The sequence below is a fragment of the Numida meleagris genome, chromosome 2, assembly GCF_002078875.1.
Source record: "Numida meleagris isolate 19003 breed g44 Domestic line chromosome 2, NumMel1.0, whole genome shotgun sequence".
Taxonomy (NCBI): domain Eukaryota; kingdom Metazoa; phylum Chordata; class Aves; order Galliformes; family Numididae; genus Numida; species Numida meleagris.
Window position 1 is genome coordinate 78,720,198 of NC_034410.1, and position 25,576 is coordinate 78,745,773.

General features: G+C 43.6%; 1 protein-coding gene across 5 annotated transcripts in view; it reads left to right on the plus strand.

Moving 5' to 3' along the window:
• Positions 282-25,576, plus strand: part of VWC2 (von Willebrand factor C domain containing 2) — a 60,295-nt gene continuing 35,000 nt past the window's right edge. The window contains exons 1-4 of one of the 5 annotated variants that reach the window (XM_021388915.1): positions 2,890-3,045; positions 3,568-4,349; positions 11,479-11,608; positions 11,714-11,891. In XM_021388915.1, the coding sequence (XP_021244590.1) occupies positions 3,636-4,349; positions 11,479-11,608; positions 11,714-11,778 (909 nt within the window). In that variant the 5' untranslated portion in view covers positions 2,890-3,045; positions 3,568-3,635 and the 3' untranslated portion in view covers positions 11,779-11,891. Of the gene's footprint in view, positions 2,815-2,889; positions 3,046-3,158; positions 3,225-3,567; positions 4,350-11,478; positions 11,609-11,713; positions 11,892-25,576 lie in introns of those variants that run through there. The other 4 variants (XM_021388914.1, XM_021388911.1, XM_021388913.1 and 1 more) reach the window with 4 other exon arrangements.

Here is a 25,576-nt window from a genome sequence, read left to right on the forward strand (position 1 = left end):
AGTTACGAGTTTCAACAAGACCAAGTGCCGGGTCCTGCACTTTGGTCACAACAACCCCAGGCAATGCTACAGGCTTGGAGCAGAGTGGCCAGCAAGCTGCACGGTGAAAAAGGTCTGGGGGTGCCGGTCAACAACCAGCTGAACATGGGCCAGCAGTGTGCCCAGGTGGCCAAGAAGGCCAATGGCATCCTGGCTTGTATCAGAAATAGTACAGTCAGCAGGACCAGGGAGGTGATTGTCCCTCTATACTCAGTACTGGTGAGGCTGCACCTCGAGTACTGTGTTCATTTTGAGGTTTAATTGTTTCCTGATTAATAGTCAGTGATCTCCAGCATGAATGTCATTCTCTCAAGCCTGGTCTAATGAAGATGGCCATCACACTAGTTTAACTTGAATCATTCCCTGCCAACACCATTTCCCTTTCAGCTGCTGAAGCCTTTGTTTTAACTCCAACTGGTTCCTACCTGAATTAAGCTAAATTACCACTGGCTGTTTTAAAAGAAGTACACACATCATGAGTCAAATTTAGCCTACTGCAAAGTTCCCAGGTAGACGAGACCTAGCAGAAGGGAAAGTGTCTTGAAGGGAGATGCAGAGTTCAGTTCTCACCCAGAGATGCAGTTGATCCTTGCTAGTGGGAGAGCAGAATGGGGAAACCTGGACATGTATTTCTTATGCCATATCTATTCTGTGAATAAACAGAAGGGCTTCAGTCTCCAAGGCTTTCTATGTTACACCAATTTCCAATTTGCATTAGAGAAAGTGGCCTTCAAATAAGATTCTCATGTTTCTCCCTTCTAGTTCAGAATACACATTGAAGAAAACACCCAGTATTTCTTCCATATCTGCTAGCAGACCATTTGGATTATAATATTCTGCAATTTTACTCTATGACACTAACGAAGTAGTCAGGAAGGGTCCTAGTGTCAAGTACCATTCATCACTCAATATACCTATGAATCTGAATGCACTGAAGCTTAAGTCCAATGAGAATTCCTTCAGATAAAGAAATGAGGCTATTTACCTCCCACTTAGCCAAGATGGCTCAGATCAGCTGCAATTGAACAAAAGCTCTGAGGCTTCTCCTTCCTTTTTACATACCGCTATCTTGACCCTCCAGCCCTGGCTGATCTGTGTAATGTGTAGGTAGAACTGGGAGAGGCACAGGTCTGTGACAGAGGCCTGGGTGCAGAAGGTCCTCTCAGCCTTTGTACCAGAGCTTCACCTGCGAACATGTCAGAGCCATAAACTGGCTTCTCTCTGCCTTAACTTCCCAGGTCCTCCACTGCCTTCTGCCTTGCTCTAGCCACAGCTAACTGCTGCTTGGAAGCACTTGTAAATAAATGTAAAGCTGATGTACTTTACATGCAAAATTCAAGCTGTTCCCCTAGAACTAGTGATATTGTATACTGGTTACTTGACGCACCTCAGGGTTTAAGTGATATAAAGCATAGAATTACTGTTTTTAAAAAAAGCAAAGATTCAATTCTTTATTTACAGGTAATTAGAGAATAACTTTTAATCATCAAGAAGTATGTCTTCAAGTCAAATATGAGAAAGGCCTAGCTTAGCTCTATGAGATGTAGCCTAGAGTCTGTATGGCATCTGGAGTTTCATTTTACTTGCATAACCATTTGGATGCTTTTATTCCAAACATTAACCTAGCATTTTAAAGTTTTAGAAAATGAAATCCTTATTTGGCTCGTTATGAGAGATGTGAGATGGTGTTAACAAATAATTCTGTAAGCCAAGCCAGGCTCATGGACATTCATTGTGAGAACCCAGCAGCCAAAAGAGCTGCACCTGCATCCTGCCCTGGAGAAGTGTAAGTGCCTAAGCTTCCACAAGTAACAGGCACTCAGGAAGGTACTTAGCACTGAAACATTAATATCCAGCCAATCTCCATTGCTCTCCAGAGCACCCATTCTTCTGTGCTGCCATTTTAATGACAACACTTCTGAAAACTTCACCTAGCAGAGAACTTCGAAGTGCTTTGGAGAATGCGGCCCAGCCTTGAGCTGGGCACAGTGCGCTGTTGGAGATCCACTGCGGCACTGGGGCTAGTGAGTGCAGCTGGGACTGCGCTGGGACACCTGCAAGGCAAAGGCCACAGTAGATTGTGCTGGGGTAGCATCTAACATGGGTTAGCATTACACAAATAAGCAAACGCATAAATAAGCTTATTGGGCTCCTAGCCCCCTGCTCAGTTGCAGACAGAAAACACGACGTGTAGACATCTCGCTCGGGCTTTCCATCCACGTTTCTGTCCCGGCACTCTACCTGCACTTCAGCCATCATTGATAAAACAGCCCGCTCTGCCCACTTTCTGAGCAGCAGAGAAAAACGCCAAGGTATTTCAGCACAGAAGCACCTGTCAGCCATCCAAAAGCACAAATACATTTTCCAACTCGCGTGCCACACACCGGATCGCTACAGATCGGGGCTAAGGAGCGCGCTAACCAAAGCGGAGCCTATCGATGCAGACAGCCTTGGCCAGGCTGAACCCGCCGGCCCCGCCGCAACCCGTTTGTCCCCTCCGACTCCGCACCGCACCCGACGCCCTCACCCCGGCGAAGTTTCCGCACCGCCACCCGCGCTCCTCCCTCCCGCTGCGGGGCCCGGAGCGGGGCGGCGTGCCGTGGTTCCCTCTGCCATGTGAGGGAGCGGGGGCCGCGGCGGAGCCCGCCCCCGGGGGTGGCGGGGCCGGCTGGGCGGCGGTGCGTTGGCTTTGGCGGAGGGACGGCGGGCGGGCAGCCCGCAGCCCCGCCATGGCCGCCCCGAGCCGCCGGCGGGGCTGAGCCCGGCTCCGCGCAGGTAGGGGAGCGCCGGGCCGGGCCCCGCCGGAAAGTTCGAGGCTGCGGGAGGAGCGGGCGCGGTACCCCGCGGTGCCGCCGCCCCCGCCGGGCCGGGCCGCCGGTGAGGGCCGGGGAGGCGGGCGGTGGGGCGGCTTTTAAATGGCTTTGAGGAGCCGTACCTCGGAGGTGGGGCTGCGCCGGGAGCTGGAGCGTCTCGGCTCGCCGCGGCCGGAGCAGCGTACGTATATCGGTGCGTGTTCGGGATGTGATGCGCGGTGTGCTGGGGACGGAGCCGGGAGCGCTGTCGGTGCTGCGGGAACTCCTTCGGGCTCCGCTGTGCCTTTAAAACACGGGAAGGAAGGGATGGTGCGTGCCCGTTTGGGGAGTTCGGGAGGGATGTAGTTGGGCTCGAGGAGCTTCGATGCGATGGTAGGTATTTAAAAACCAACCAAACAACCCAACACTTCAGGCTGAGTAAGAGGCTCATGAAAAAAAACCGTGCATGCAGATGAGCGGGAAGCAGCCGGCTCCGCGCTGCTCCACGCCGGGCAGCGCTGTCACTCAGCCCCGGCGCTGCCGCTGGGGGGGACCGGTGACCTCGGGGCGGGGGTCCGCTCCGGAGCGGGGGAGGAGGAGGAGGAGGAGGAGGAGGAGGGATGGCCGCAGCTGAGCTCTGCCCGGTGCGTGCGGTTCGTACGGTGCTCGAGGTGTCGTTGCGTCGGGGTGGGGGAGAGGTGCCTGGGCTGAAGTGTTCTAATCGCTCTCTTCCTAGGGGCTGCGGATCCGCCGCGCACTTCCCTCCGATGTGAGCGCAGTGTCCCCTGTGGGATGCAGTAGGTGATGCCCAGCTCTACTGCAATGGCAATTGGAGCTCTCTCCAGCTCTCTCCTGGTAACCTGCTGCCTCATGGTTGCCCTCTGTAGCTCCACCATCCCCCTGCAGAAGCTGGCCAGGGCACAGGACAAGCAGGAGATCAAGGCCAGCCAGGAGAAGAGGGACCACGCGTCGGCAAGGGACAGCCAGGCCGGCGCGGGGAAAGTGGGCGAAATCAGCCGCAGCGGGAGGGAGGAGGGCGGCAGGGACTGGAAGAGCAAAGGCAGCAGGAACTACTCCAACAAGGAGTCCTGGACCAAGCAGAAGCAGGCTTGGAGCAGCCAGGGCACAGGTGGCAAGCCCGCCAGTGTGCCGGCCCAGGAGCAGCAGGACATGGCGGCTGAGGTGCCTCGTCCAGCCGAGGCCTCGTCGCTGCCAGAGGCAGTGGCCAGCGCTACCCCCGAGCCCCTGGAGGAGTACGCCTACCCGGACTACCGCGGGAAGGGCTGCGTGGATGAGAGCGGCTTCGTCTATGCCATCGGAGAGAAGTTTGCGCCGGGCCCCTCAGCCTGCCCCTGCCTGTGCACGGAGGAGGGCCCGCTGTGCATGCAGCCCGAGTGCCCCAGGCTCCACCCTCGATGTGTGCATGTGGACACCACGCAGTGCTGCCCACAGTGCAAGGAGAGGAAGAACTACTGCGAGTTTCGGGGGAAGACCTACCAGAGCCTCGAGGAGTTCATGGTAAGGGCTGAGCAGAAAGGCATTTCGCAGGGCCTCGGTCGCTAGGAGCCGCACGGGGGGCTTGGAGGGTGCTTTGAGTCTCCCCCTCCCCTTTTCATTTCTGCCTCAATGTTGCTGTGAAATATTCCCCTCAAACATGACCTTTCTTGTGCTGCGATACTGTAACATTTTTAAATGAGGGGGCTGGTCTGCATTAATTCCTTTGGTATTTACAGTAAAAAATGCTACTTGAAAGGATGCTGCTTGGCAGTGGGGTGGATTTGAGGAGGATTTCCAGCACTGTGTTTGTTCTCTTATTTTACCGTTCACCGTGACACTTGTGCCATGCAGGGACCAGGCAGGGGTTGTGGGCTGACTCCCATTCCCAGCCATCAGACAGTGATGATACCTTTTTTGTAACTCTTCCCCTTTTTATATGGTGCTTAATCTGAGCTGAAAAGGTTGTGTAATACTTTCAGAGAACAAGAATGGGCCTGCCTTTTAATGAGGGCAGGGGTTACAGCCTGGCTTACAGTGATGCTGAAACAAAGGACTTGAAAAGCTGAGTTTAGTGAAAGCTTTTCAGAGCAGAGCCTCTTAAACATTGCTGTCCAAGGTCATTATTGTTGAAAACGCATATCGTTTATTGCAGTGCACTGAAAAGTTTTGGAGTTTCCTGGTTGCTTACCTTGCCCGTTTCACATGTTGTAGTAGCTGAGCTCTGCAGGCAGGTTGTAAGGACTTGCTTGGGAATGACTGCAAGTGCAGGTCTGGTTCAGCACCTCTGTGGGAAAACAGGGCTTTGGCTTGAATAGGCTGAGGGCTCTTTGGAGGCTTGAGCCTCTCATAAGGTGGAGGAAAAGAAATTGCATTTGTGAAGGATGTAAACAAGTTGCCCGCTCTGCTCTCTGTGGTGTTTGTGTGTTCTTAGAAGCTTATTTCTATTTATAATGTCTCCACATTTCACATGCAGAGCACTGGTTGTTTTCAAAGCATGGCAGAAAACATGCATTCTCTCAAGGATGACGTTCAGCTCTGGGGCAGTGGTTCCCCTTTGAGAGGAAGATTGCTGTAGCAGGGATTGGTTGGTAAGACTTCAGAGGTAGGTTGTAAGATTCCTTCTTTTCCAGCAAAGTTAATTCTGAAGGGTGGCCAGAACAGTGATGCTTTTGCACGTGCTCTGTGCAGGTCTCCATTTGAAGGTTTGAAAGGCTTCTCCTCACTGTTAGCCCAACTTCTAAGGAGTTGCTTTTCTTTGTATGCAGTGATGTCCTGTTCATGGCTGTAAAGACCGTAGGACTTCTGTTATACTTGAACATGGATGGCAGCCTTGGTAAAAAGGGAATGCAAAGGGTGTTATGTACAGAAATGTTGGTATAGGCTTTGGCTTCCAAATTCCTTTTTAACCCCATTCAGCCTTTAAGTAGTTGAACTGATACCCTCCTACAATGAGATAGCATTTCCCTTAATGCTTTACATTAGTTGGCTTTGGAAAGGAGGGAGAATGGGTGCCTGCTCCAGGTGTGCAAGGAAAGTTACCAGCACAGCATGGCAGTGTGTTTGCAACCGCATTGTTTTGACATGTGAGGACATTGCTTTATAGTCGGGCTCCCATGTTGGTTCCAATAATGCAAGCACAAATCTCTAAACACAATTGTCTGCCCATGCCACTGCAATCAGCTGCGATGCCTGGCAAAGGAAAGTACAGACATGGTCAGATTGCTTCTCGGTAGAAACAACTGCAAATGGAAATCATTGCACACAAAGGCTTTTTTTACAAGTTTAAAGCTGACTATCTTACAGAGCTTTCTGGTATGCTACCTCTTCATTAAGGTTAGGGAAGGAATTACAAATGGATAGAAGTCTGATTTTATTGTCTTCACCTTTGTCTTCTGTTTATCACCACTCGTCAGACATCACTGAAGGAAGAAAAAGGTGACTTAACTTTTGAGTGAAGTTACCTACACAATCACTTATGTACAGATGTGTATATATACATGCAGGTTTAGGAGTCTGCTTGTATAAAATCTGTATATAATTCAACACAGCAAAACATCTCCCTAAAAAGAGCCAGTGCTAACTCAGAAGCTGAGTTTGCCATGGAATGGAGATTTGATGCATTTCTTCTTTGACTGACAGTCAAACCTGCAGTCTGTGTGTGTGTGTGCGTGTACACCTGTGTTTTTCTGCTTTTCAAAAAGGGTAGGAATATCAATACAAAATCAGAAGGATGAAGTTTCCTGAAGCTGTTTTCATCAGCACCACTCTGCTCTCCTGTGGGTATCGTGATGCTGTATGGCAGAGGCATTGCTGCAGGATCCGTACAAGTGAAACTGGAGCAAAAGCCTCAGCACTGCTGGTGAAATGCAGTTAGGATAAAATTCAGCACTGGAGCTAGGGATTGCTGAGCACGTACTCCATGAGATGTTTTTCAGTCTTACAGTAACATTTGGAAATGCAGGCTGACATATAAAGTAATAGCCTTACAGGGACCATAAATTATCTTCAGCACTGTGTTATTGTATGGGAAAGACCTACATTTTTGGAAGTTGTTGCTTTGTGGGTTTTGTTTTGAATGCCCGTGCCACCAAAAATTGTGTTGTTTTTTTTTTTTGTTTTTTTTTTTTGGTGGGGGGTGGGCATGAGTGCCTTGGAAATCTGGAAGTCAACAAACCCAAATGATGAATTCTGAAACATCTGTGACACTGTGAAGTGACAGAGAAATAAAAACAAAGCTGGTACATTTAATTCTTGTCAGCTTAATTCTGTTTATGTTCTCCTAAGTTGTATATGTGAAAGAAAATATTTATTCAAATTCCAGCAGAATAGCAAATTGGTTTGGGATTCTGATTTTTTTTAAGCTTATATGTTTTCAAGACTCAATAACCAAATGCAGATTACATATAATCTCTAATATTTTATTTGGCATGTGGAGAGGGGAAAGACAAAGCTCAGCTAACTTTGTATCAGAACTTTAATGAGTGTAAATGACTTCTCACTTCTTAATTACAAGAGTTTAAGCAGTAAGTTGCTGGATAAACCTGCTACCCTTACTTACCTTCAGTTTTCTTCATGCCCCACTAGTGGGAAATCTACCTGTTTATACAATGGCATGTTTGCATTTTTTCCTACATCTGCAACTTCATAGCAAAACGTTTATGCATCTGCTCATAAACTTCCCTGTAAACAATTCTAAAGAAGTTTTTATTTTTGCCATCTGTACTCCATTTTCTACAAGCTTTACAGCTGCCTGGTGAATACTTCAAATTTCTATGCTTCTTGTTGTCGTTGCGTGGTTTTTGCATAGGCAGAGCTATTGCTGCTTTGTAGTTTATAACTTCATCTGCAGACCAAAGAGACATGGCATCGTTAGTCTTCAGAAAGAGATTGCTAGGTCATGTCATCTCCAGTCCAGCCTGGTTATGTCAAATGTGCTAAGTGTGAGTTCTGCTAGACTGGTGGTTTCCCAGATGAACAAGTGGGATGCTCATTGCATTGGCTGTCATTAGAGACTGTGCTGCAGGGAATGTTCTTATGTTACAGGAGTAGAGGAGAGGAAACGAAGGACCAAAAATGTCTCTTCATTCTGATTTACTTAACTTCTGCTATAATGCACTGCTTTATTGTCTCTCCCTCTAATGATGATTATGTCTCCAAGTATTCAGCTGCCATTAAGATAAGGAAAGAAATTGTCTTTCTACAGTTCCTGCTACATCATGATAATATATAAAAAGCAGTGTTCTACCATTTAGTCCAAGGATGAATAGATAAAGGTTGACTCTAATACCATTTTAGTAGCTACTGTGGTTCACTTACATGCTTGGAAAGAGGTTTGTGAGCACAAACATATGCAGAACCTCCTTAATGCCAGTGCCCTTTGTCACCATGGTGGGCTGAGCTTGCATGTGTGGCCCTACTGACTTTGGTAAACAGTGGAGAAGTATTCTGAGGTATAAAAATCAGCCTTGTAAAAGTGGAGGGAAAGCAGCAGTGTCGAACAAAACAGGATTTGTGAGCACTGTAATCTGATCTCTGGTCACGACACATACCTGGGGTAGGATAACAGCATGCGTGGCTGATGGCTTTACCACACATTTCCCATGGGCATGTTCCCATGGGCACGTTCCTCTGGAATCCACGTTCCGGGCTAAGTGAAAAGTGGCATCTTTAGACTAAGGAGTGACAGGGAATCACAAACTGCTGTTTGTACAGCAGGCTTAGAGTAGTCAGAGGAGTGCTTATCTCACCCAATAAGGGAAAAGTGGAACAAAACAGGGTCTGACAGTTGGTGGTGCTTACTAAAGGTGTGCGGTATAAAGATGGAGAAATACTTTTTACCAGAGCCTGTATTGGCTAGAAAAGGGGCAACAGTTTTCAACTACAAAAGAGTGGGTTTAGATTAGATATTGGGAAGAAATTCTTCCACATGAAGGTAGTGAGGCGGTGGCACAGGCTGCCCAGAGAGGCTGTGGTGCCCCATCCCTGGAGGAGCTCAAGGCCAGGTTGGATGGGGCCCTGGGCAGCCTGAGCTGGTGGGTGGCAGCCCTACCCATGGCACGGGGTTGGGGCTGGGTGGACGTTAAGGTCCCTTCCAGCCCAAGCCATTCTGGGATTCTATATGCATTCTTCTGAAATGGCCCATCGTTTTCACACAGGAGGAGTGTTCACGACTGCCGTGTAACATGAGCAGTAGCGTACTTAGTTCATGAAATATGTAGTCCTCGACTGAACACATTGTAAGAGGAAAGGGCATCATTCTAAATTATCATTACTAAACAAAGATTTAATCAGGGTTTTTTTTGTCATTTTGCAGTATTATCAATGCTTTACTTAATGGTTTGTTGCTGTAGAAGTTTTAGGCTTATGTGTAAGTTCATAATTTTAGTAAATGACCTACTTATTTAGAACATGTTTACATATTAGAGATGAGGGACTTCAGGAATAACATCTTCATTATTATTTGTATATTTTGTACTGTTATTGTTTCATGAATATCAGTAGATACTCTGGTTCTTCCATTATTCTAAATACTAAATGGCAGAGCTACAAAGTGAAATTCTGGAAGAGGGAATTATCTGTTGTAGTTACAGGTCTCACTGAGCTGTGGTGATCGGCAGATTTGCACTTTTTTCAAGTAATGGCAAAAAATGTTGAAGCCTTTTGAAAGCTATAGGTTTGCCTTGTTGAGCCTTATCCTTGGAATTGAGTTCTAGTAGCACTGATCAAGTAGGATTTCAATTTTTCTTCATAATTTAGTAAGCAGTTTTTCTGCACCTAACTCCAGAGAGAAGACTCTTATTAATGACTTGCAGACAGCTAGGGGCTCGGTTTTGCTTACATTCAAACTTTCACATGGAATTCAAGTGGCTGCCTGAAATAGCTGACTCTGAACACTAGATCAGAAATCTCCTCATCTGCTGACACTCCAACTCTGCAAGTGAACATGGCAGTTTTTGAACGATTACAAGACAAAGTTCCTGTCCCAAAGCCTGCAATAAACGTCTGCAGTAGTGGGCTGTCAGCCTCCATGTAGCATTTTATAAATGCATGATGTATTTTTGTCCTGAGAGGAGTGCAAAGCAGAGGGAAATCTGTAAGCAAGTAGCTAGCAAAGGAAGACTGAAATAAATAATCGTAATAAAAGCAGAAAGCAACACAGCAAGAGACCCTATTTAGGCATTCTAAGTAGAGGGTATGGTGTTAAAAGATACATGAGTGCATAAAGAAATGACAGTCCTGGCAGGTGGGAAGAGAAGTGGAGAAGTGTGGATGAGCATTTAGTTGGAGATGATGCTGTGCAAGCATCAATGTATTTGAACTCAGGAAGTAAGAAAGATGTGAACAGGACAAGCAAACCGAGAATGGACTTGAGGAAAAAAATGTGATAGGCTGCTTCAGAAACAGGGAGAAGATACCAGAGGATCTGCATGATTCTTCATAGCAAAGAGTATGTATTTTTTAGCTTTGACGTTACTCTGATCATGTTGGAGAAATGCAGAGGGTGCTTATTTCACATCAGCTGGAATCTGGAATGGGAAAGACTCCAAGCAAAACCAGCCTCGTCAAACTGTTGACCTTAAGTAAACCTGGAATGTGCACAGATTATGGATTTAGAGGATCACTGTTAATAATGTGCAGCCAGATTTTCATCCTGCACTCTGAGCATAGTTAGCAATGTGGGCTTTTTTGAGAATAGTGATGTGATTTAGCGTATACCATTTCTTCTTTTTTTGCACCTTTCCCTCCCTCTACCTTCAGCTCCTCCAGTAGTACAAGGACATTAGAGATGCCATGTGCAGCAAGCACCTTACAGGGAACACTGAAGAGGACAGCTGGAATTATACATCTAACAAATACAAACATTTTAAAGTCCATATCTTTCCTAAATGGAGCCTTGATTCCATTTTGTTAGAAATCAGTTTAATTGAAGTAGGTCATTTAAGTAGTTATCTCCTGGCGCTTCTATTCTGCGGAATTCTTCAAAATGTTTCAGTAGGTAAAAAAGGATGACTCTATTCCTTTCTTTTTTTGACTTCACCCCTTTCTTTGAATTGCAATTTCTTTTCAGAAAGTTTCAAATATTACAGAAGAGTAGTTAACCTCTGGGAAGGTTAACCTGAATTCACAGGCTGGTTTTCCTGACTTCACAATGAGAATGATCATTTTCAGTGAAGTTGCATTCAGTGAAATGCAACTTCCTGCCACCGAAAGGTTTCAAACCTGGAAAAAAAGCAATAAAGATTTCCATTAAAAGAAGTTTCATATTTCATTTAGCAAAAATTCTCCTTTATTTTTCAATGCGGTATTTTTTGCAAAATTTTTTTGAACATCTGATAAACAAAATTTCAGCTGAATGAGGAACCTATTATGCTGGAATTTCACTAAAAAATGCAGTAGGAATATTTTTACTTCATTTGTGTTAAAATCTAAGGAGTTGTTGTTCCCAAGATCCCTTTGGCAGTTCCGTTTGGGGCACATGTTCAGAGCAGAACCTGCAACTCATTCTGCTGCAGACCTGTAATTTTGCAGGAGCCCAGCCTTGCCCTCGGCATTATTCAGACCTTAAAAAGCATTCGTTTTAAAGGAGGAAGAATAAGAAATAAAGGAACGAAGGAATGAAAGAATTAAAAGATGAATGGATTTGTTTCAGGTTTCTCCATGTGAGAAGTGTCGCTGTGAAGCCAATGGTGAAGTGCTGTGCACTGTGTCAGCTTGTCCCCAGACCGAGTGCGTGGATCCAGTATATGAGCCTGATCAGTGCTGTCCTATCTGCAAAAATGGTAAGTGACTGCTGAAAAACTAGAAGGGGGTTTCTCTCTGAGGGATCCAAATGGCTCTGTTCCATTTTCGCAAAATAATTTCTATTGCTTCCTCTTTCTCCAAAGGGAAAAGGAGAAAGATTGTGTATGGCTGGTGTCTTCCCGGTGTGAGGAGTCAGATCTCCAGCTGACTGCGGTGAATTCAAATATGACCTATCAGCATTCTTGTTACCTGGTAGACAACTGGAGTGTTAATGCCATTTATCCATGTGGTTTCTGGATAGAAACTGTAAATAAACTCATTGTAGATATGTTTTATATAGCCCCACTAAAACACATGCAAGGCTCTTCATGTTATACACCTTTCAATTTGAGAAGTAAAAGTTACTTTTTTTTCCCCCTCTTTATTTCTCCTTTCAGAGATTGTCCTCTCCCCGTTTTTTTTTCCCGAGGCAAATCAAATGTACCTTATTGAGCTCATTTAATTTTCATAACTAAATGAATTAAACTCCCAAATTTAATTGAACATTTTTCGTAACTAAATTAGACAGAATGTCTCTCTACTCCCAGCAAGGGCTTGCATTAGATCAAAGTCTTGGTCTATTTAGAAGAAAAAATTACATGACACACTGGCTCATCACTTATAAAGAAGAAATGATAATTTATTAATAGAAATGAATACTGCAAAATCTCAAATTAAATTATATTTTAAATGAAAAAAAAAAACATTTGAAAATATTCAGGTAATTTGGAGCCGTATATTATTTCTTTAGAATAGGTAGGTTCCACTATATTAGTTAAAACAAACTGATTAAATTTGTGAAAAAGCTAGAGGAGGAGAGAATGTGCAGCATGTGCTTTTCAGAAATTCAGCAGTAGATGATAAGGGATAGTTAATTGCATTGCAGGAGTTTCATCTGTATGGACATAGAAGTAATTGCTTCCCATCCCTTAATTGGTTGTTACAACCCTGAAGGAATTTGTTCCCGTCGGTACAGCTTAAGTGTACTCTGCTTTTGGAGATGAGGACAGGTATTTCGTGAGGCACCGAGGTCTAGGAGACTATTGGCAGGGGTAAGGTCTGTTCTCAGTGCCAGGGATGGAGTTAAAAGCACAATGTGTTAAGGCTGCATGGTCTTTCCCTCTGCCTGTCTCCAGAGGTGCTTACACTGTTCGGAGCTGCAAGGACTTTCCTGCCATTACTTGTTCTCTCACACTTGTGGTGGTGGCCATCTCCCAGCGGTCACTTACCTTTGAATTAAGCTGGTGTGACATTGTGGGGCTTGGCTTTACTAGTTCCAAAGATTTCCTGATGCATTTCCCAGAGAGGAGGGCTGTTTCAAAAACCATACGTAAACGTGCCTTAGTTATGACACGACTGCCTGCTCTTTAAGCACAAAAGCTGGATTACTTGAGTTCTGCCTGCAAGGAGAGGATGTTCATGCCCTCAGCTTTTGAATCTCCCAAATTAATTGCATATTCTTTCGGTATACCCAGAAGCTGGCATCACTGACCCAGTTTCAAACCAAGGTGACCAGAGCTGACTGTTTCCAGTGAGCTGTCCTGTCACTTCTGTGCATGTCAGAGAACTGAGAGTGGTTTTCCTTGTTAGCTTTTAGACAAGAAAATAAATCCATTAACAATAACAACAAAAACAAGATGTTTCAAAAGAAGCTTGGCTTTTCTGGTTCAGCAAACAGCTTTGGTATATTATTGTAAAGAAATTCCTGAGGAATCCTTTCCATCTAGGGAGCTGATTTGGAAAATATGAGGCAGTTTGCTTTCAGAGTTTATTGAAAAAGCATGGAATGTGTGTAGTTTGCAAGGAACTCCAGTGAATTACTGAATGTTTTTAATTAGATTGGAGCAAAAACCTACTGAGCAGGAAAACCTAGGCTGCCTCATCCCGTCATTTTCAAGCCTACCGGAACAAATGCGCTGTGAATGTGAGTCAAGGGGAACAATCACAGCATTGTGCTACAGGGTTGATTGCAGCAGAGATGACATCAACAACGTCATGTTAGTAACCCAGAGTAGCTCAGGAGATGTACAGTTTGCTCAGCCACGTAGCCTGTGTGGTGGGAAAGGTGGAGGCTGCCTTTCTAGGGAGCCGTGGAGATCATGCAAGTGAGATGACTGCTTTCATGCTCAGCATCCTACAATAGATAGAATAAGAAGAGGTAGAAGGTGAAGTTTGGGTTCTGTGTACTGAATAAAATTTGTGCACTAAAAATGCACAAAATCCTATTCAGATATGCCTCCTATTCCTAGCACTTTATGCCGTACAATGCTTTCCCACCTTGCCTGACCTGTGGATAGCTGATGGTGAACCAACAGGATCAGAGCTAGACAGTTACATTCATCACTGATAGGATCTCACACAAATGCCTGATTAAGAATTGTAGAGGAAATTTAGTGGAAGCCAGTCATGATTAGAAATGGGTGAACTCAGTCACTTAGCAGATGTGAGACAATGTATGTTATCCCTTGTGGGAAGGGAGGGATGACTTCTTTGACTTCTTTAACCTGATTCCACAAAAGTGCTGGCAACCCTTCAATAAAGGAGGGATAGGCTGTTGTGCAACTCTGCATGTGCATAGTTTCATGCTTATTTTCAGCTAAAGAAGTGAATGGAAAACGTGCAGAGCCAAGAACCGCCTTACATACAGAATCTCATAATCTTCTGTATCACATCCTGTCTGTCAAATAAGAGCCCAGATACCTTCATAGCTGAAGATGTCACTTTCTTCTTTGTGGACAGGGACAGGCAGTACTTCAAAGAAGTGTCTGTTCAGAAAAGTAGCTTACAGGAGGGATGAAAGGTGCGCCTCACTGATAAAATCTTTGGTTAGGGGGAATTTGCCTCCTTTTTATATCTCGAGGCACTACAAGAAGGGAGCCGTTTTGTGTTTATCAGATCTATATGCCCTGCAAGGACACAAAGTAGGGACAGAGGGGAATGGAAGAGATGCTTTCTTCACATGAAGGTTGAGCTTGAGGTAACCAACAGCAGCAGCAGGAATAAAAAACCAGCAACATGAACTTTAATTGCACTTCAGAGAGCTGCACCAGGTAACAAGTGCTCTGTTCTGTTCTCCTTCCTTCTTTGTAGTGCTGGCAGTGTGGTTGCTTCTGTGGAGGCAGTCCCTCTTTACATCAATACCAGTATGTTCAGAATCAGGCAGAAACGTTTCTGCAGCTCACCAGGAGTGAAGAATGAAGATAATAAGCATAGCACTCTCTCTCCATTAGAAAAAGGCTGGGTATTTGTTGCCAGTGATTCATTTGGGTGGTGGGGGAATGGCTAATACCAAAAGTGAATTATCTTCCTAAATTGAATTACCTTGCTTGTCTGCTCCACTTCTGCTCTCTGTTTGAGCTCCGGTAGCCGTGCACAGCTGAACTGAGCCTGCTATGTGCGAGTTACGGAGGGGCTAGGCTGAATCAAGGGCCCAGATGGAGCCTGAAAGGGATTTGCTAGACCAAAAAAAAAAAGGAACTCAAACCATTTTGTTCCAAGGTCTCCAGCAGGTTTTTGTTTCATTATATGGTTGAAAGATGGCCCCAGATGAAAAGAAGCTATTCCAGGTGCCTCCTCAGCACTTAACCTGCTTGTGCTTGGTGGTGTTTCAGAGGCTTAGGTAGGCTTCTGAATGACAGGTGGGAAGCTCGGTCCGCGTGAGGCACTCTCAGGGGTACAACACGGCTTTGTCTCAGTGCGGGACCCAGATCTATTTAAAAATGGTGGACAATGTGTGAGTTGTGGCCTGGAGAGCCATCCCACCATAACAAGGCCAAGGGAACTTTCTCCAGGCAGACACAGGGACGCTGCATCACGGCAGTGGGGTGTTTGATCTTGTGCAGCCCCAGCCTTATACAAACACGATGGAGAGTCTGACCTGTCAAATTTAATGTCCTTCTGCAGTATGCTTAAATAAAATATGATATCCCCTCAACTGTATATGGCTTGGTCTCGGGAACGGAGAAAGTGTTGTAATGCTGTCCTGGTAGATGTCAAGGCAGGACTATTGCAAACATCAAGAATTTAACTGCTGAAATTTAAATAAGCAGTACCTTTGATTCTCCTCTCTTTTATCTATTTTTGTTTAAAGACTCTTTTCAGTCATGTCTTGGCAGGTAATTTATATAAAGCAGAGAAGACGCAGAGGTTTAAAAGTCTTAGTGTGATTCTTATCACACTAAGTCCCCCTTAAGAAAGGAATCAAATCAGGTGGTCATGGTGATCTTCTGGATGTAATTATGGGATCACAAAGTAACTGTAAAGTCCTGTTGCTAAGATTGAAACAGTACATCAGTTATTAAAAAAGGAATTTTCATTAAAAAATAACGTAGTAAATGAGAAATCCTTACACCCTAATCCCTGTTCTGTCCATGCTGTATGCACTGATATGTTTTATTCCCTTCTGCTGTGTTCAGTTCAGGCACTTGAATGCCTTTTTGTAGAGAGGACAGTTTTTGTTCCATGTTTCTGTGATCTTCAGTCACTTAGCAAAAACTTCTGCACAAACTTTGTGCTTTAATTGGCTGTGTTTCACAAAATGATTTATAATGTGGGACTGTTAACCAGGAAATATTAATGTTTCAGTGGGAAAAACACCATTAAAGTTTCATGAACAGCTGTATGTGATTAAAATTGCCTAGTGAATATGCAGGTAGGTAAAAAGCTGTAGGAGAAAATTTGGCAACTGTTTATGGAAAACAAAGAAATATCAGACTTGTTCCTTTATGGCTGCATTGCACATTTACAGTGGCTTCAAATCTGGTAGGTGAAGTCAGTAATCTAGTAATAGTAATTTTTATTGCTTCTGTATCTTCTGTTACTGAAATTGAGAGGAGGATCAGTCTGAGTCATCTTATTTCGAGAGATTCCTTTAATGCTATTTAATCTCTCTGTCTACTTCTCATTTTTTCCTCTTTACAACCTTGGAAGGTTGGTGGCTACCCAAGGCGCATGTGGTTCCAGTGCAGAAATCCCAGGATTTTGTTGTTGGGACATTTTTTTTCTTTAGGATCAGACCTGTTGTAATGTGCATGGATTACCACTGCAAAGTGGGTGGAACAAATTTTTTTCTCAAATAGGTGTAGTCTTTGTTGTTTTCAATTATATACGTGCATTCCCTCACAGCAAGAAGGACATTGAGGCCATGGAGTGTGTCCAGAGAAGGGCAACAAAGCTGGGAAAGGTCTGGAGCACAAGTCCTGTGGGGAGTGGCTGAGGGAACTGGGATTGTTTAGTCTGGAGGAGGCTCGGAGAGACCTTATCGCTCTCTACATCTCCCTGAAAGGAGGTTGTGGTGACGTGGGGGTTGGTCTCTTCTCCCACATAAATAGCGATAGGATGGGAGGGAATGGCCTCAGGTTGCACCAGGAGGGCCTGGGTTGGATGAATATTAGGAAAAATGTCCTCTCAGAAAGAGTGGTGAGGTGATGGAACAGGCTGCCCGGGGAGGTGGTGGCGTCACCACCCATGGAGGTTTTCAAGAAAGGTGTAGTAGATGTGACACTGAGGGATATGGGTTAGTGGGCATGGTGGTCATGGGTTGATGGCTGGACTGGATGATCTTAGTGGTCTTTTCTAACCTTGATGGTTCTATGATTCTATGCATGTACATGCAGTGAGATCCATTGTTGACTGTGGTATTTTCACCCTGAGCTAGCTAAGTAGTTGCAGATGCTGTATTGCCCCAAATTGTATTTCTTCAGTGCATATGTTACACTGGCATGCAAAGCATTTGGTTCATTTAACGATAGACAGTTACCAGAGGATGAGAAGGATCTGTCTGAAGACATGGCAAAATTATCCAGCTATACTGAGCCTTAATCTGTTAACGGGACAAATCTCTCTATATAGTATATATATATTTATTGCATAAAAATACCATGTATATACTCTTCTTCATTGTTATTTTTATCACTAAGAAGCCAAAAGGCTTTCAGATGGGAGTTCTGCTGTTGACAGGCAACAATAACTGTCCTTGAGTATATAGCGTGCTGTCATTTTGCTCAGACATGTGAGGGCAATCAGAAGTTATACTAATGCTTAAAGTAGTGCTTATATACTAGGCCAGGAGGATGTAGAATAGCCTATTAAAATATTAAGGCAGTATATCCTGTAGGCTTTCCAGAACTCACTCTGCAATATTTTCTCATTACAGACTGCTGCAGCGAGCTTGAGCAGCTTTTCTTCAGCAGCCACTTTTTCTCTCTTCACTTGATACTGCAGGCTTAGCTGCTGTATAACTGCTGTATTCTGCCCTGTCAGTCATTCATGACAGCTGCTGGCAGGGACTGCCACTTTGCTGTGGGTTAAACAAGTTAGCGAGGAAGTGTGCCGTAGAACTGAGTGGCAGGAAGAGTCCTAAGGGAACAAGCTGCACACTCCTCCTAGTGCAGTCAGGACCCTGCTTCAGTGTGTAACGCCTCCTTCAGAGGTATTGTGCTCCTTCAGCTCCAGGAGCAGAAAGATGAAAATACCCCCTTTGTCAATACCAAAAAAAACAAACCAAACAAAATAAAATAAAATAAAAAAGCACCTGAAATTCTTGGGGATATAGGAGAGGATAATAACTTTTATGACACCTTACATGTATTTAAAAAAAAAAAAGACATACTTTACATTGCTCACCATTATATTGTTCTTTACCTATAATCCTGCATAGTCCTGGATGTGTTTCAAACAGAAAAGTGCCTTCATGCTAATATCCACCGAGATACTGCAGTAAACAGCGTGCTATCGCTTGATCAGTTGTGTCTGACAGCTTCTCTTTCACACAGAGGCACACTTGGGGATTTCTTGTTTTCCAGTGAAATGAGTATCCTGTCTTTCCTCAAAATGAACTCATCAGTTATTTTTGTTTTTTTTTAAACAGCTTTTCATATAAGAATTGTTTGAGTTTGTATTACAGTTTAATTTGCACATGCATATGGAGTTAGATAAGATGTGAAAATTAAATAAAGATATCCTGGAGCTTACGTTGTGCCCCGCACACTGCATCCAGTGCTCTTTCTTTGCTGTTCAGAGAAAGTTCTGAAAATTAGTACTAAGAGAAGAGAAGTTTTTCCTGCATTCAGTCTTCGTCTTTATGCTGGTTTATTAGAGAATATATTTCCAGTGTTAACGTTGCTCCTATGTTTTGCTCTTGGATGTCTATTTTAATTTTGTATACATCACTAACTGGAATTGTGGCAAAGTTTTGGAGGGTGTGTGTGAATCCAAGGTCTGAAATATTCGTGTGCATTTCACTATATATCCTTGGAATAAAATTCTGTATCAATGGAATACCATGGTGTTTGATTAAACCTTGATCTCCTGGATTCTGAAACTGTATTCCTCAAGATCAAGCCGCTGTAGGTTTGCATATTGCCTGACATTAGCTGAGCTACAGCAGCTGTCCGTGTCAGCTTTCAGCCATATTTTCTGCAGATAGATCCTCTTGCAAATAGAAACTACAACAATACAGTGTTAGGTGCTGAGTATTTTGCAGTACAGTTAAAAGGAGCACTGAGGAAAGATACATACTTTGGGTATTGTCGTTACATTATTATTTTTTTCATTGCTAATTCATTAAGTTAAATTAAGCATCCAAGAGTGCTTGCCTTTGAGGGGAGTTGGAGTCTTGTAGTAAGGTGTTGTAGCATGTTAGGATATTGGCAGTGCACCACTCTGCTAAGTGATACACTCAAAACCTCCTTTTACCTCTCAACACAGTGTAATTTTCTGTGCTTATTTTTCCACAGGTAGGTAGTGTGTAAGGGTTAAGGAAGATGTGAATTGATTTGGATGACTTATTGCCTAATGGAAGCTGATTTCATTCAACCAAGGTTTCCAGACTTTGTTTGTTAACGCTTTGCTTTTCTCTCATTTGCGTTGTGCCTCTGAGGTGGCCTTTCCACACAAGGCTGCATTGCTAACATGAATACTGCCCTAGCTCCTTGCAACTCCTCCTCCTTTGGGATGTCTTCAGTCCTGAAAGAGCATGACAGCAATCTCAGAAGTTTGTTTCCAGTCCTGTTTAAAACTTCAGTTGTGAATGAAGCACAGATCTGCTGGAGAACAGGAACATTTTTTTCCTTTCCTGACATTGTGTTGACCAGGGGCTGACTTGTATGGCTATTCACAAGTTGGGAACAGGACTCTGAAGAAAGAGGAGTGGCAGGTTCTCATCAGAGAGGCTAAAAGCCTCTGATATTTTTATTAATATTTGTAAAATTGCAGTACTTGCTAATTTTTGTCTCGTTGCTGTAAATGATGTCTTACTGTTTCAAACCACTGCAGTGGCAAACTCCCCTACGTTGTGTGCTGTGAGAGTCCTAAATTAAGTCCCTGACAATTACCTTTGCCCAGCGGGTCAACCATCTTTATCGACTGGAGACTCAAATACTGTCCTAATTTAAAACCTAGGGTTTTAAGTTAGAAGCAGCTTTTGCTTTGTGAACCCTTAGATTGTTTCCATGCAGTTCCAATTATCCATGCAGTTCTGCTTCCTTGAGCATGTTCAGCTGTGTAGCTGCGATTAAAAATATAAACAGAAAATAACAGTTTTAAAATAATTCCTTTCCTTTACTAGCACAGTTATCATAATGATTAGCATTCCAAAGATGATAGGCAACCAAAGTTTTTGATTGCTGTTTTCGTTTAGGAAAACCCCATGATGTTCACCTGCCGCCTGCATTGGAGCTAGTTAGAGTTTAAATTGAGGAATGATTTTCTACCAAAAAACTTCATGTTCTTCTAAATGCCCTTTTTTCTGACAAGTCTTGAGCCTTTTCTTCTTTGCTGGTAACCCTTGGATGGGAGTAATTCTGGCCTGTGTAAAATTCCACACGTGAAAACCAGTCGTTGGGATGATGAGTATTCTTCTCTTGACCCCTGCTTGATTCTTACGGTGTTGGAACACACTACTGTTACATGCTGGCTACAGGCAATGCTACTTTAAAGTGCTTGCAAGAAGGCCCTCCACAAGTCACACTCTGTTCAGCTAATACAGTACCAGGGAAGCGTCTTTTCACTTCAGGCTCACATAATGTGTCATTTCTTTCTTTCATTTTCCAATGGAATTGATCAGATGCAGTAGTGTCAGGAAAAAGAATAAGCAATACATTGTAGCAGGATTCGAAATCTTGTTTGGTGAATAGCCCTGAATAAAGAACATCTAAATCCAAACAATTGCTTTGGGACCTCTTGTGTTTGAAATACTTACTTAGAATGTGTCATGTCTTTTCTCAAAGGTAGTTCTGCAGGACTGTGGTGTTAATTGCTTTTCTCAGAAAAAGTAAAGTTGTTACTTCCTTTGCTCCAAAAGCCTTCTCATTCCTTTTTGATAATACAAACCCAAACCCTACGGTCTAAAGCCCTCTGGAACATTTTGAGATCAGAATGGAAATCACAGGTTAAGCTGGGCAATTTAGGGGGAGATGTGCAGTTAATGAGTCCAATTAAAGATAGAACAGAAAGAGGGAGTCGTGACTGTTAATGATACTTTATGAAGCTGAGTAACGAGACAGCACAGTGGTAAATGTAATTGACCATACCCATATGTCAGGTAGTGAGAGAAATTGCTTGGGTATTTTGATGACCTCTTATTAAAATTTCTGCCAAAGGGTTTTAGTTAAATATCGATGTGAAATGCTTTCTGTAAACATCTGTCAGGCTTCATTAAGGCTTGCATCTATTAGAAGTAGACTGTTATACAAAGACTGGTTCCTCCCACCTGATTTGTATAATGTTGTGTGTTTGCTGAGCACTTAGCAAGAAGAGGTTGCAGAATTACAGAGAGGAACAGCAAGAAAGCTTTGAAGACCACTGAAATTTCCCCTAAGATAATAGGTTAGGGCTCCAGCATTCTTAGCACTTGAATCAGAAATTGCAGGGTTAAGTGTTGTACTGAAGGAAAGGGATAATACCAATAGACATCTTCCCTGGACTCATAAGGCAAAATCAAGAGAGGAGCACGAAAATCAAAAGTTGTCGTACATACTAAGGTCTTTAGTGCACCATGTAATTAACCCACGTAACACGCTGCACAAGACAATGCTGTTACACCATTTCCCAGCATTAAAATAAAGAGCAGATCTTTGATAAGAGGTATAAAATACCAGCCTTAATCCGGTTACAGTGAAACTCCTTGGAGTTATATACTGTAGTCTGGAAGAAATCTGGTTATAGGAATTCTTTTTTGTGTGAGCAGAATTCAGTGTTACTGTTTCCTCCTGCTGTCCACATCTTAAAATTTCCTTTTCGAATTGCCTCTTTTCAAAGCACTTTGCAGAAGAAGGGCTAGGCTACCTTGACTTTAGCCCAGCCCAATGCATCCTGGAAGTACGCTTATCTTCTGGCTATGGCAAACAACAAACCTAATTAAGAAATCTTTAGAACAGTAGCAATCCATCTCCCACACAACTGTTGCACAACCATTTGATGTGTGCTGAGACACAATAGCACCATCTAAAATTATGCTTTCAGGTTACTCAGTACATGCAGATGAAGAAGAAAAGAACTAATAAGGATGCCTTTTGGCATGTTCTGCTTTCAGCTGTTCTATGAAGCTGTGTTGAAATGACCTAAAGGTAGGTCACCCATAAATTGCTTATATAATAGCTATTCATGCTAAGACAGCAGTAGTTGGTCAAAGGGCTCTCTGTAGCTGCAGTTTGTGTGTATTTAAAGTAATCTTTGGAAGGGTTAATTAAACAAAAATAGGCCTCAAAAGCAAAAAAAAAAAAAAAAAGTAGTTTATGGAGTTATTTGTTATGTCAATGCAATAGAGAAATGTGCCAACCCACAATGGAAAGCTAATTATTTTCCTGCCATGGCAGCTTGCTAACCTGATATACTGCTAATGAATGGATTAGATGGAGGCTTGGCAGCCACTAACGTGAGCAAATGATTGTTTTTAAGACCAGTTCCCTGATGCTGAGGTCCAAGTGAGGTAATGATTATGACAACTTTCAGAGACCATTCTGCATCTGTTATTTAGTGTATCACTCTCTCTCTTTTGTCCCATAGGTATTTATATCTAATTATCCATGTGCATCCCTAAGCACTCCTACATAGAGCTGTAATACATCAGAAAATCTCATTACCTGGTTTGTCGCCTAAACATTCAATCTGCAGGCTCAGTGTTTATTTCACTGTTTAAATAAGGGATGTTTCCCTCCTGGCGTGGCTGTCGTGTTCTGTTGGGATCAGGTGAGCTGCTAGCACACAGGAGACTGGTAACATATGAGCACTGGAGGCAGTGTGGTTTTCGTGTGCTGCCTGACTTGCTGACAAGCACACCTTCTTGGAGTGTACCATGTATATGCCTGCAATACTGGAAAATAACCTGTTTTCTTGCTGGCAGTTCATCGACAGAGGACCTTTACCTATTGCACAGTTTTCATTATGAGATAACAATGTATTTATCAATGAGAGAAGACTTCTTCATTTCACATCAGTGGAGGGTTTACTCCTTAGTCTTTTTAGTTAAGTTCATTCTGACAGCTGATTATTTGCAGTGAAAATGACTGGAGAATGACGTAAATTATTTTGAAATATATGTGCTTGTATTGGTGCGTATGTGTAACTAACTTATTTTGGGCTCTGTGGTCTGCTGTGGTGCCTACTCCTTCACAGGGCTGCAGTACTCTCCCGCTGTCTGTCCAGGCAGCTGTCTAAAACCATGCTCCAGAAGTAACTTCCATAAAGATTTCCATGATAGCAGCTATTTGGAGGAGCTGTTTGGAAACCTCTGCCATCCTTGAAGCAAGTTTTGGGGATACTGAGCAGCAGAGTGAACCTGGACTCCAATTTTGAGGCCTGCTACTAGAGATAAAAATTCTGGATGGGTAGGTGACAGAAAGTGAAAATTGCCTTTGACACAAGTGATGTTAACGTAAATGAAGTATGTGTAATCCAGACTATGTAAAATGAATTTACAGATTGAGATGGCATAAAACCTCCTCATGTTTACCCCAAGATGGGATTATGTCCAATGGTTCTTCTCACCCTCTGTGATCCAGCCTCCTGACTAAGTACATCCTTTATATGTACATATGTGTGCATACAAGTATGTTTTATTAATGCATATGCAACAGGGCCCCATCAGACACCGTGCTTAGTGAGACCTCTTCCCACTTTAAGCTCCTCCTTGAAATACCTCCCTACAAGGGCCATCACCCCCATACTTCACCTCCCAGAGTGCAAAGACACTGAGTTAGGTTGTGTACTGGAGCTGTGGCTTCCTCATGGCTTTCTTTTACCCTGGTAAATGGAGGACACTGAGAAGGCAGAGTTAGAGAACACTTTCTTTGCTTCAGTCTTTACTTCTAAGACTGCCTCTTGGGAATCCCAGGACCTGGAGGTAAGACAGGGAGTCTGGGGAAAGGAAGATTTCCCCTTGGTCAAGGAGGATCTGGTCAGAGATCATCTAGGCAAACTCATTGTACACAAATCCATGGGCCCCAATGGGATGCACCCATGAGTGCTGAGGAATCTGGCAAGAGGGATTGTCAGGCCTCTCTCTATCATCTTTGAAAGGTCATGGAGAACAGGAGAGGTGTCCACTGAGGACAGGAGGAAAGCCCACGTCAGTCCCGTCTTCAGAAAGGGCAAGACAGGGGAGCCAGGAAACTACAGGCCAGTCACCCTCACCTCTGTCCCTAGGAACGTGATGGAACAGCTTATTCTAGATGTCATCTCCAAGCAATTGGTAGAGAAGGAGGTTATCAGAAGTAGTCAACATGGATTCACCAAGGAGAAGTCATGCTCAGCCAACTTGGTAGCCTTCTGTGAGGTCATGACTGGCTGAGTAGATATGGGGAGAGCAGTGGATGTTGTCTATCTATCTTGATTTCCTCAAGGCTTTTAATGCTGTCTCCCATAACTTCCTCATAGGTAAGCTTAGAAACTGTAGTATGGAAATGAAATGGATGCGTGGGCAACATACCTGCCCCTGTGAGTTCATGGGCCATTGCACCCTTGTTTTGCATCAGAGGAGATGTTGCCTTGTTATTTCTTCTCTGAGATGAGAAAGAGGATTTTGTTTGGCTGTCTGAAGATGCAGGCAGTTGTCACATCATCAAGTATGCTTAGCTTATGTTGCAGTACATTTGTTACAAGGCTTGAAATCTTCATACCTTCTATTTGTTCCCTTTTTGTCTATTTTATAAGTGAAAGCAGAGATCTGGATTTAATTGTAAAATTGCTGCAGGATGCGGTACATCACCCATAGTTCACCCTTGGCTGTAGCTCATGTACCTGAATTGTAGATGTATCTTTAGCTGCATGTTGTTGGAAGTGGATGTGGATCTGTAGAATCACAGAGTCAACTAGACTGGAAAAGGCCTTCAAGATGATTATCAAGTCCAGCCATCAACCTGACCTACTGAGTCCCTGCAGATGCACGACTCAGCTCTGCGCAAGTGCTCTATAGAAAACTAAATTCCCATCTCTTGTCACTAGAGGTCAGTGTTAAAGTAATTTTAAAGTCAAATCTCTTTTTAAATTGTAGCAGATGGTCTATAAACTCAGACAGACTTTGGGTGGCTGTGACCCTGGCAGGATGAGAATGTGGTGCAGCTCTGCATAGGTGGCAGAAGGGCAGTGGGGGAGATTTTCTGTGAATGCGCGTTTCGGGAAGCTTAGCATCAATTAGGAACTTTGTAAATGCTTTAATCCCATGAATTCTGTCTTTGCATAGTGTGACTTTACTGGCCTATCTACTGTGAAGTCTATTACAATGTTTAGTGTCTTCCAGCAAGCAAGTATTGATGGATACTGCTATTGAAAAAAAACAGTACGCTAATGAGAGCATGGAAATTGTGTTAAGTAGGTAAAACTGAGTTTAAGTAGTTCAGCTGAGACGTTCCATACATTCTAATACTCCCTCTTGTTTTAATACAGTGACTGCTGATTTACCTCTAGATAAATCACAAGATGATTTGATCAATTATCTTCTTTTTCTCTCTCTCCTTATTTGCCTACTTAAT